Source organism: Scylla paramamosain, chromosome 24 (assembly GCF_035594125.1).
Source record: "Scylla paramamosain isolate STU-SP2022 chromosome 24, ASM3559412v1, whole genome shotgun sequence".
Classification (NCBI taxonomy): domain Eukaryota; kingdom Metazoa; phylum Arthropoda; class Malacostraca; order Decapoda; family Portunidae; genus Scylla; species Scylla paramamosain.
In genome coordinates this window covers 12,565,683-12,578,274 of record NC_087174.1, presented here as the reverse complement: position 1 = coordinate 12,578,274, position 12,592 = coordinate 12,565,683, and the positions used below count along the sequence as shown (strand labels likewise).

Below are 12,592 nucleotides of genomic sequence, written 5' to 3'. Positions count from 1 at the left end.
TTCTATGACTTTCATTATTGAGTGTTGAGAATTAGGATCTCAATGTGTTGTGTATAAGATCAAAATCTCTACTCATGGTATAAATTTCTTTCTTTCAGGTCTGTGAGCCCAAGACAGCTGAGCCTCCTGTGGTGAAGGAGGAGCTGACACCTGTCGTTACTGGCCTGCACCAGGAGGTGATCCTGCGCTGCGTGGTCACTGCCAACCCCCTGCCTAAAATTGAGTGGCAGAAGGATGGCAAGCCTATCACTGGCATTACTTCTTATGAGAACTTCACTGCGACCTTTACCATCAAGGAGACCAATGAGAGCTCTGGCGGCATGTACTCTTGCCGTGCTAGTAATGAAGCTGGCATGGCTGAGTGCTCTGCCACGGTTGTTATCCAAGGTCAGTTGTGTATGTGTGTCATGTTCATGTGATGTGTCACTGATATTTTAGTTAATGTGTAGCCCTTTTTGTACTGTTTGATTTCATCATGATTTCTGATACAGAGTCTCCGAGGTTTGAGTTTGATGAGAAACAACAAGTCCAGCGTCTACGTGTGGATGAGAAGTGGCACGTGCCCATCCAAGTGATTGGCCACCCACAGCCCACCATCAAGTGGAGCCGCAACGACCAGTCACTCAAGGTAAGGATTCATGCCACTCCTGCTTCACTTCAGCTTCAGTATTTGTCCAGTTTGTTTTCATATTCATCTTGGTTTATTTTCCATGCAATGAGCTTTCTGAATTTCAGTCTCTTCACATCACATTATCTTGCAGTTGAGGAAGAATATGAAAATTTTGCAATACATAACTCTTGTGAATGTTGCAATACATAACTCTTGTGAAAATGTAGAGAGCATTTTCCCTCAGCTTTCATCTACACAATTGTATTGTACTGCAATGAGTATAACTATGTGTCAAACTTGATACTTACATTCCAGACATGATAATTTTACATGTATCTAATCAACCAGTCAATTCTTGCATTCATGTGACCATAGGGCCATCGTGTTTTTGAGATGATAAACATGTTTATGGATCACACCCCATGGTCTGTTTTTTCCTTTCCCTCCTCAGTCCACAAGCCATGTTGTCATCCGCACTGAGGAGTCTGAAGGCTCCACAGACATTGCCATTCATAAGCTGACCCTTGAAGACTCAGCCGTCTATACTGTCACTGCTGAAAACTCTGCAGGAAAGGCACAGCTAAGCTTCAACCTCAGAGTTGTGGGTAAGTTATGCACACTTTGGATCAAGGTGCCAGTTCAGATCACAAGTACCTATATTCCTTGCCTTATTCGTTACTGATATTCTGATTAATATTGGAGCAGAGCTGTACCAGGATAGCTTTTGTATTCATATACTTACATACTAGACTGCTCATTGATATTTATGTGGATATTTGGACCTATGTGCTTATATAATATGACTTATTGTGAGTCAGCTAAACTAAGTAATGGAAAAAAATAACCATGTCACTTAATCATGAACTGTCATGACAATCTATAAACTATTTACATATGCATATTGCAACTTAAAATAAGAACATTAATCAGTATGTATCATACAATCCTAGACTAATAATTTCATAATGACTGTATTGTTTGTCTATAGAACTAACAGTTATATATAATCAAGTAATCAGCAAGCTCAGTGTTTAGGAGTCTGTTGTACATGTTCTGCTCACAAGTCTTGAGGTAACCTGCTCTCTTTGTGGACCAATCCCTTCCCCTCCACTTCCTAATACACTTGTCTCCACCACCACACACAGAAGAAGAACAGGAGTCCCAGATTGAAGTCAGTGAGGATGAATGCACAAGGGGTAATACACTGCTGGATGTTTACATTTGCTGCTGCTTCATTATTTTTGTATTAAACACTCTCCATCATAAGGGCCATTCACTAACTTACTGCTTCAGTTGGTGAGCACTAATTGAGCACTTGTCAGTATACTTTCAATTCATTATGCTTATGCAGCTTTTGAAAGTACACTAATACACAGACTAGGACACTTACTTGTTCTATGACACATGCTGTGGCTGCCTACAACACTTGATCAAAGTCCCTCATATATTACTAGGCTTTGATATTCTTCTCATTGAAACCATGCATAACCTAATTGATGGATGTCTTCTTGTAACTTCAAGCATGTGACAGTTCTGTCCCATCTGCTTCACATGATACTCTAATTTCATGCAAATTGTATATTCATCACTTATGACATAGAAACACACAATGCAGCCAAAGCTTTGTTTATGGCAACTAATGCATACAGTATTCATGAGTCACTGCTCTATGCTGGGTCACAGCAGATTGCTCACAATAATTATGGTTTTAGCTAAGTGGCACATCACACACTTACGTCACCTTCCTCTTCTCTTCCACATGGAACACTTGAGGTGTTGCACATAACTTAGTCTTAACAAAGTGGCAAACTATGCAAACTTGCATCACTTATTTCCCTTACCTATAGAAAACTTATGACAAAAGGTTGGGCTTGCATTTTTTAAGTAATTTTCTTGGGTGCCTTTTATTTTCACTGTCTCTTTCTCTACAGCTGTAATGTGATCATGATCAGCTCAGCTGGCAGAGTAGCCAATCATGATCTGTACATATGTAAAATTCAGATATTTCTTGAAGGCTTTTTGTTGCATGAGTTTTGAATTATGTAGATCACATAGTGCTTCAGTAATTTTCTCTCTACATCAGTGATTCTAGTCTATTTCAGATTTCACATCAGAAATCTATTACTTTTTTTGTCAGTCATACATCATGATTTTCCACCACACAAGTATTGGAGATTCTATCAGCAGTACTAGACAGTCACAGTAAATGCAGTGAACATGATGTAATGAAAACCTTCCTTTAATCAGAGTTTTCTTCCTCATAATTTTGTTCTTAGCTATTTTCTGCAGGGAGTGAAATCTCTATTATTTTCCCAAGAAAGGTGGAAGTGATGGAGAAAGTGGTTGTAACATGTGTGTCTATTAACAGAGCGGCCAGATCCACCCAAGGGTCCCCTGGAGACCAGTGACATCACAACATCCTCCCTCAAGCTCACTTGGAAGCCGTCTCCCAATGATGGAGGAGAGAAGATCACTGCTTACTTTATTGAGAAGCAGGAGAAGACTCAGAAGCAGTGGCAGAAGGTGGCTGAGGTCACCCCAGACGTACTGTCCTACATGGTTCAGGACTTACTTGAAGGCCATGAGTACTTCTTCCGAGTGTTTGCCGTCAATGCAATAGGCGTGTCCGATGCTCTGGAGGCAGCTGAGAACATTCTCCTCAAGAGTCCATTCGGTAAGGGTTCCTCTAGTGGTCATCATTGTATTCTTTGCATATTTTCTTATGTAATCATGAATATGAGATGATATAACATAAACATACAAAGTGGCATATCAGTGTCATGTTCCACTAAACAATGTGCCTCTTCATAGACAAACCAGGTCCACCCATTGGGCCTTTTGATGTGAGTGACGTGACTGAGTCCTCCATGCTGCTGCATTGGGATGAACCCGACAGCGATGGTGGCTCACCCATCACTCATTATACTATTGAAAAGAGAGAGTCAACCAAAAAGGCCTGGAGTAAGGTTGGTGAGACTCAAGCCCCAGTTACTGAGATAGACGTCACGGGTCTCAAGAAGGGAACTGCATACTTCTTCCGTGTGTATGCTTACAATGCTGTGGGCCAGAGTCCACCACTCCAGCCAGATGAGCCTATCACAGCAGGCAAGAAGATCAGTGAGTAGAGCACGTGGTTGGGGTACTGCCCACGTGGAGCTAGCAGGAACACACACACAGTCGCTCTGCCGATACAAAGCACGGCACACCAGAGGCCTCCTTGCAGTCCATAGGCATTGTACAAAATTCTCCCTTGATATTCATACAAACCATCACTAGTTTCTCTCTGTATTGCACATTAAATTGACTTCCTTAACAATGACATCGGAGGCTGGTCGGCAGGGCGGGGCACCACACCACACAGTCGTCACGTCACCGGACCTACTGACGTCATGACCACACACCAAACACTTTAGCTGACCCGTGGCAGCACCACCACCGTAGAGAGGCAGCATGACGTGAGGCAAGCATGAGGGCGTGATCTCCATAGGGTTAGTGCCATGACTCTGTGTTCTTGCTGCTTCCCTAATGGTGGGCAGCAACAGACCAGGAGTATGAGTCATTAACTTCTCTGGGCATCCAGTGGTACACCAAGAAGCTGGCACAAATCCCCTTCAGTGGCCTACACCTCCCAGTGGTTCTCATACTCAGTCTCATCACTCCTTAGTGGACATGAAGTCTCCTTGCTCTAACACTAGACATGACTGATCAAAGTTTTTAGTTCATCCAATAGAAAATTAGATTAGGCAAGTTGAGGCTAACATGCATTACATTATTCAGGACAGGCAAACATACTGCTCTAAGATGAAGGGGAAGGCAGTTGTCATCTTTGTGTTATTGCTCTACAGAAAGTGCTCATTCATGGTTCACATTGCATTATAGCAGATAACTACTTCCATTGTCACCAAATATTTGCTCATATACATCTCATCTTTAGACTTAAAACGTCAGGAGAACAAGTATTTTAACCAACTTTCCAAAAGCTCTGTCTTGATTATAATAAAATGGAATCTAAGATTGAAATTACCTGATTGGTGTTACAACTTAAAGGGCACTTCTCTGTGTGTCAGCTTTCATAGATGTGGAGGTAATAAAATATGTTTAGTAGGTGAACACTGATAAAATAAAAAAGAAATATCAGCCATAACTCAGCAGCTCTAAAATTCATGCTGTGCAAACAGTTTCATGTTTTTAAGCTGAATAACGAAGCAGATTTGTTTTTACATAAATTGCTATGGAGCATCTGTTTGCTTGGACATGTGTACCATATTTTGAATGACATCCAGTACTAACCTAAATCTTTAGTTCATAAAAATCTCTTTCTTACTATCATAAAGAAAAAAATAAAGTACACATGGCAACTTATTACCCGTGAGGCCTGAACCTAGAGAATCATATCTCTCATGGAGAATGTTGACAGCAAATACTTGTGATCCCAGAACTCATCTCTTGAGCAGGTAGCAACATTCAAATGAAAAAATATAACAGAAGCTTTGAACAGTGACTGGCCTGTTCATTGCTCACTTTTAGGACACACCTCAACTCAGTGGTTACTGACAATTTCAAACAAGTGAACCTTGCTTCTTTTGGGTATAAGAGCAATGTAAAGCTGGTTTATGACAAGACAACCTGTGACATCCTCCCACAAGTGGCAGGCACTTCACATCCCACACCTGCAGGCTGGCCCCCCTGGGCACACCACACGCCCCTGGTGGCTCCATATGGGCATAATACCTCTTGTTCTTGTTGATATAATGTCTCCATTTCCACATTTGTATGAACTTCATACAAAATTTTACTTTCCTGAGGAACCAAACTGTCTTGAAGGGCAAATCTTGGAGCCGTGATTGAGCATCTAACCTTTGCTGTAGACGTGACCACCGAGCATGACCCAACTCTTGCCCGGGAATGATGTTTTCTTTTCTTTTTATTTTCCTTTTGTGCTTTTGCTTGAGGCAAGTTTTTTCATGTTTTCGTTTGAGGTTATTTTTTCATGTTTTCAGTTGTGCTTCTCTCTGCTTAGTGATGTGCTGAGTGCCTGAACTCACATAGAAATTGCTTCTTTATTTTTTTCAACTAATATCAATCATTATTTTCTTGAAAATGTAAAGAAGAAAACAATTATGAAGCTTTTAATTCATCACACTGAAAGCTACTCACAAATATGTTCACTTGGCTTTAGCTCTGCATAATATCTTCATGCAAAATTTTTTGGCTAAATATTTTTTACTAAAACTATTAAAGGCCATTTTAATTTAACCCATCATGGCTCCAAAAGAAAAAGAAAGAAAGAAAAGCAATAATATATATCTTCTTGAAGTAAAGAGACTCAAGTGTGAGTGAGTGTTGCCATTTCATCACTTTGATCTTATTCCCCTGTAGCTCCACCATCCAAGCCCAACAACCTCCAGGTAATAGACATCACCACCCGCACCGTGACGCTGGCCTGGGCACCACCCACTTCCACTGGTGGTGCCGACCTCATAGGTAAGACCTGCTTCCTAGTCCTACTCCATCTTCAGGAGTTACATTAGTGGAATCATAGCTTTCAGATGTAGATTTGTAGGAATATTTCACAGGACTTGTATGCAACATAACTTTTATATCCATAAGTTCATTATATGTAAGATGGTGGAGAAGACAGTGAGGGAGACACACCCCACACAAGGTCAGAGAGGAAGAAGGTTCAGCTGTGAGTACAGTATGTATTACCACTCAAGGTGAGGTTTCCAGCTGTCAGGAAGATGACATACACTTTATGGTAATGAATACATCACTTCTCTTTGCCATCATGCACTGCTCATTAGTAACACCAGGTGTTTGAACTTAAGGATGTAAAAAGAATATGACACTGTGTTGCCTGACAGGCTATGTGATTGAACGCCGACTGACCAGTGAGAAGAGGTGGGAGAAGGTGGACTCTGTTGATGCCTCTGTCACCCTCTACTGTGTGGAGAACCTGAGGGAGAAATCTGAATATGAGTTTAGAGTGTTTGCTGAGAACCCTGTTGGCCGCAGCTTAGAGCCGGCCATGACAGAGCAAGTCAGGCTAAAGACTCATGCCAGTAAGTTTGATGGAGTACTGTAGGGAAGCAACTATTTTCTCAGTAATATAGCAGAAAGAACTTATAAAGCTATTGTTATTGTTCCTAATTGGTGCTGAGTGCAGCTGAGTATATGATATAGTCCATAACCCCGTGCTGTTTGTAATGTATATTTTCACAACTCTAAATAAACAAGCTCCATAAAAGAGCTGAAGCAGGCTTAGCACTGAGAGCATCTATGAAACATATAGAGAAACAGGCATTCACACTGGCTTATAATGAAGAAATTAGAATTTTGAGAGAAACAAATCTATCAGCATATTCTCAGTGCTTGCTTTTAAAGACACCTATTGTAGTTTCACTCTCTGTATGGTTCATAGTGATAATGCTGCCTTACCCTCTCAGCACCCCCATCACCTCCCACGGCCCCTCTGGAAGCACGACCCACGGGCCCCACCAGCCTCATGATTGAGTGGGGCGCCCCGGAGAGTGATGGTGGGGCACCACTGCTTGGATACATCATTGCCATCCGAGACATCAAGAGAACTATGTGGATTGAGGTTGGGCAAGTTGGAGCCAACTTTACGAGATTACACATTAAGGAGCTGCAGGTGAGTGGAGGACTGTAGGGGGAGGGAAAGGGAAAGGGCGTACTGTCTCTTGTTGAAGAAAAATGTGTATTGAAAGTAAAAGGAAAGAACAAATGCTACAATTATTGTATAAGGATTAAGATGTGAATTCACCTGCTCATACAGTTCTCATTTATGATAAATTCATGGGGGAGTTGACGATATATTGTAGTCATTTAATAAATACCCTAACAGAAATGGCATAAAATGAACTATGGTAAAATTCTTGATACTTCTTAAGAATACCAAATAATTTCCTTGCAATTATGCTTTTCTTACTCATGGAAGTGGCAGAGAAATTGGGCATATTTGAATTCAGTAAATGTGTGTCACTGTTTTTGCATGGAGAATACATATTATTTTTCATTTGTACATGTTGGACATTTGTAGGAGCATTTCAGCAGGATTGCACCTTTGGCCCGTGATTTGAAATAAGTTTATTCTTGCTTTTTGAGGAAGAAAATGGCTTTTGAGGAACAAAGACCAAAGCTAGCACATGACAAGAGTGTATGCTACCTTTCAGAGTGATATGATGATAAGAAACACTCTTTGTCCATTTGTCAATCTATCACTAATCCTCATAAATTGGGTCATAATTTATCAGGGTAAGCAAATTTGATTTTAGTTAATGGCATGGAAAAACTCATCACTTTGCCTCCACTGTAAGTTGAGCTGCTCACTGGCATGCCTTGCCTCTGTCCATGCAGGAGGAGCACGAGTACCACATTCGAGTATTCGCCCGCAATGAAGTGGGTGCCAGCGATCCCCTGGAAACAGAGGAACCTGTCAAAATTATCAGGCCAGATGGTAAGTGGATCTCCCACATCCTTCTTCCATTCTTTATATTAGTACCTCCCTATTTATTCTCACTTTCCCAGCACTCCCTATGGTAGGGGACAGGCCTGGTCTCACTCCATGGCCAGGTTGCAAGAATACTGCCACTATTCTCCCTGTATGTCGTAAAATGTGACTAAAAAGGGATGGAGTGAAGGGACTAGGGATACCTTCCTTTGTGTTTTTATTCCCACAATGAGATGAGATCTGTTTTTATCTTGGCCACCCTCCTTTAAGGGGGACATCAGCCTGATAATAAATAGATGAGTTTTCCTTTCATTAATCACCTAAATCAGTTTGTTTATCACTTGCTACTTGTGTTCCTGAAATTTTAAATTTTCAGTGATGTATAAGACAGCCACACCAGTTTGGTGTTTTGTAGGGTTTTGGTGGTAAGTTATTGTCTTGGTACAATTCCCAGATAAGTTCTTAGGTTGATATAAATATAAGATATACATATGGATAAAATATCCTTAGGTGTTCTGCCATAACCATCCTATGCAGGGAGGCATGTAGGAAGGAGGAGATTTAGAGTAGGATTTACATTACTCAGTGTTTTAAAGGTATTTTGCTATTTGTTTTCTGCCACCTTATTATGACCTAATTTACCAGCTACATATTTTTCTCTAAAGTGCTGCATTTGTTACAGTAATTCTGCACACTGCATGGATCTTTTTTCAGGTTGATATTGCTTCAAACCCTCTTATTAATATGAAGTCTGATGTACATGATCATTTCCCCATTGATCTTTCATTCTGATCCAACTAATGAAGATCTGCAAGTGCATTAATTGAAAGAGCGCTAACATATTGCTGGTGTTTCTTGAGGTCCCCATAAAGCTTCCCCACCACCCATGCCACAATCCTCACCCTCCCACACACCCAGCATGTTGCAGCTCCAGCTGGCTCCTTATTGAAAGAAGTCCTAATCCATCCATGGTCAAATGATAACTGGTGTAACAACTGATGAACTGAGCTGTCACATTTCCTGCCCAGGGGCTTTACTCATTGCTTATTACTCATTGCCACTTGAAGGCTGTGTATGTGAGAGAGATAGAGAGAGAGAGAGAGAGAGAGAGAGAGAGAGAGAGAGAGAGAGAGAGAGAGAGAGAGAGAGAGAGAGAGAGAGAGAGAGAGAGAGAGAAGTAAATGTGTGTGTGTGTGTGTGTGTGTGTGTGTGTGTGTGTGTGTGTGTGTGTGTGTGTGTGTGTGTGTGTGTGTGTGTGTGTGTGTGTGTGTGTGTGTGTGTGTCATTCATCCACCTACAGTCATCTGCTGGTCACCCAGCTCATAATGACTGATCTTTGGGTAGGACTGAGATCACTCACACACAACACACTGGGCAATGAGACCACAACCCCTCGGGTTACATCCTATACCTACTTGCTGCTAGGTGAACAGTGGCTACACATTAAGAGGCTCACTCATTTGTCTCACTGCGCCCAGGACTTGAACCCAGGCCTTCTTGATTGTGAGCTGAGCATGCTGACTACTACACTTCCTAGTTGTATTTATCTAGTTGCATTGTCCAGGGCACAAGCCAAAGCTCATTTAGTCCTGTCTGTATAATCACATTTGTCCAGTTTCTATTTAAACATGTGTACACTATTTGCCACAACCACCTCTTCCTTCAAATCTTTTCAGATTTCAGTAGTTTGATACAGGAAGCTGCATTTCTTGATGTCACTTGAACATCCACTCTTCTTTATTTTTTTCCCATGCCCCTTGTCCATCTCTCTCCCTCTCCTATCTGTGGTACCAAGTAATTTTTGTCTTTTCTTTCTATATTGTTTAATGATTTGTACATTGTTATCAGATCTCCTCTTTCTCTTCTCTTTTGTAGTGTTGGTAATCCCATCTCTTCAGGTCTTTCTTCATAACGTAAGCCTTTCAACTCTGGTACTATCTTCTTCACTATCCTCTATATTCTTTCCAGTTTCTGCATATCTTTTTTTCTGTGTGGAGCTCAAACTACCGCTGTGTATTCCAGTTTAGGATGTATCATGCTTGTTATAATTTTCTTCATCATTTCTTTATCTAAATAGTTAAATGCCATCCTAATGTTTGTGTGTGTGTGTGTGTGTGTGAGAGAGAGAGAGAGAGAGAGAGAGAGAGAGAGGGAGAGGGAGAGGGAGAGAGAGAGAGAGAGAGAGAGAGAGAGAGAGAGAGAGAGAGAGAGAGAGAGAGAGAGAGAGAGAGAGAGAGAGAGAGAGAGAGAGAGAGAGAGAGAGAGAGAGAGAGAGCCCATCCCTTTCATATGAAATGCATGCTGAGCTGGTTTGGTTTGGTGTGTGGTCATTTGCCCAGGATGAAATTAGGATGTTTGCTTTACACCCTTTTAGTATTTAAGGTGATGGCAGGTTATTATTCAGTCTGTATGCTTCTTCATGTTTGCCACAAAGCTTCATTAGTCAGCCCTAGGTGAGGTAGGTGTTGTGGTGTTATGGTGAGGGTGGAGGGCCTGCCTCTTGTAACACTTTGGTGCTTGTGCAGACTTCACAGAGCTGCCAGAGGATGATAATGCTCCCTCCCTGTCCTACTCCACCACGGAGACACTCTCCTGGATGCGGGAGGCAGGCATGGATGCCGACATCTACTCTTATGCCCGTGGTCGTCTCTTGAATAGGGACGAGTACTTCTTCAAAGTCTGGCATCGTGGGATGAATAAATATAGTGAGAAGTAATCGATAGGTCCCAGATAGTTTTCTACTATTTATGTATGAGTCCTGTAGATTAGTCATTTTCTTTTTCTGTTGGAAATTTTTCTTTTAATTTATCTTGAATTTGTCTTTCTCTGTATTATCAACAAAAGAGAATTGTCTCTTCTTAGGACAAGTCGTGCATTTGCATCGAGTTTCATTCCTGATATGGAGAATGTTCCGAACCGAAGTTGTATTTACTATTTAATGATGAATGTATCATAATTCAGCCACTCGACTCTGTTGATATTATCACTTCGGGCACCCATGCATATGTGGGTGGCCAGAAGCATGTTGACAGGAAAGTGTCCACCATAAGGTATTGAGTCCCGAGGTTCAGCAGGAAAACTCTGGTCTGGCACTACTCTAGTCATCACCATCCCGAGACGTTCACCTGTGCACACAATGTCAGACTCGGAGCTTCCTGGCTGTGATAGTCTGTGGCTCATAGTGCGTCTGCTGCCTCTATGGGCCAAAATTCCAGCTCGTGGACCAAAACCTTGTGGCTGTGCAACCCTAGACGACATTTGATATAGGAATCCCTATTTTGTGTATGTACTGTGTATGTACTGTGTGTAGGTGTCCCGTCCCACCCACGCTGCAGGAGGGAATATAATCAAGAGTTTTAGTAGCACCTGAGCATGGGCTATTTGTAGTATGTAGTTTACTATGACACATATATACACACCTTATACAATTATTAGATGTCTTGTGAATGTACTGTGATATGAGAATTTTCCTAAGCTGGCCTTGTGCCGACACACAAAAGCATCTGTTGATTTTTTTCTTGTGTTGCATTATTCATTATCAAAAAAACAAATCCTTGGTGTGGCCAGCAGATTATAATGGTTGCCATGGATCAGGTATCATGCTGCTGCTGAATACTTTAACATCCATTTGGTCCGACTGTGGTGGCATTGTAACCTGCTGTGCCACACCACCACATTACCACAAGCCAGTAGGCGCCACCTCAGGCTGGCCACACGCTGCTGCTATTTATTACTTTACCATCTCTGTGGCCCTGTGGTGGTGACCTGCTGGTCTTATCAAGCTTGTTGTGTAGATTGGGAATAAACTGTTTAGATCATTGTGTGACTTTCATTGTAATGATCCACACCCTCTCTAAGACAACTGGATGAGAAATGTGACAGACAGCTCAGCTCATTGAAACTTTATGCAATGATATGGATGGTGGAAAAAAATATATATGACTTAAAAGTATAATGGAAATTTTATGTTTTTTCTTATTAAAGCATAAGCTGCAAGAAGCCATCAGGCCCACATGTGGCAGTCCCTGCTAATAATAGATAGTTTACTAAGGCATCATAAGGTCATAGTAATAGTCATGCTGCACTGCATACATTACTTGGTGGCCTGGACTCTGAATCTAAATTAATAATACATGATATCTGACTATACATAAAATACAGATACAGCACTAAGACAAGAAAGATATATGTAATGATAAAGAGACATGTACCTATAAAATATTGCATTGGTTATAACATTCATTAGGCCCCAGACTTCTGATCCAGACACCAAGGTCTTGCCTAGAGACCTTGGCAGATACTATAAAAGCTATTATTGTGAATATGTAATGTGGATTAATGTTCCCCTGTACTAAAACATATATAACCATGGTAATGTCGCATGCATATATAAGCTGTCATTTTCAAGTTGATTTAGATAAATGTTTCAGAATATGTTAAAGAAAATGCAAGTGTGATCGGCAACTAGTATATAACAAGACCTGGATAAAAGAAAGGTCTAAAAGCTAATT

General features: G+C 41.2%; 1 protein-coding gene across 1 annotated transcript in view; it reads left to right on the top strand.

Annotated features, from left to right (window-relative positions):
* Positions 1–11,900, top strand: part of LOC135112913 (titin-like) — a 190,835-nt gene extending 178,935 nt beyond the window's left edge. The window contains exons 98-108 of the mRNA XM_064027865.1: positions 99–387; positions 492–628; positions 1,062–1,215; positions 1,756–1,806; positions 2,979–3,284; positions 3,422–3,727; positions 5,990–6,094; positions 6,475–6,672; positions 7,057–7,262; positions 7,988–8,087; positions 10,607–11,900. Of these exons, the coding sequence (XP_063883935.1) occupies positions 99–387; positions 492–628; positions 1,062–1,215; positions 1,756–1,806; positions 2,979–3,284; positions 3,422–3,727; positions 5,990–6,094; positions 6,475–6,672; positions 7,057–7,262; positions 7,988–8,087; positions 10,607–10,797 (2,043 nt within the window). The 3' untranslated portion in view covers positions 10,798–11,900. The remainder of the gene's footprint in view (positions 1–98; positions 388–491; positions 629–1,061; positions 1,216–1,755; positions 1,807–2,978; positions 3,285–3,421; positions 3,728–5,989; positions 6,095–6,474; positions 6,673–7,056; positions 7,263–7,987; positions 8,088–10,606) is intronic.
* Positions 11,901–12,592: the final 692 nt, after the last annotated feature.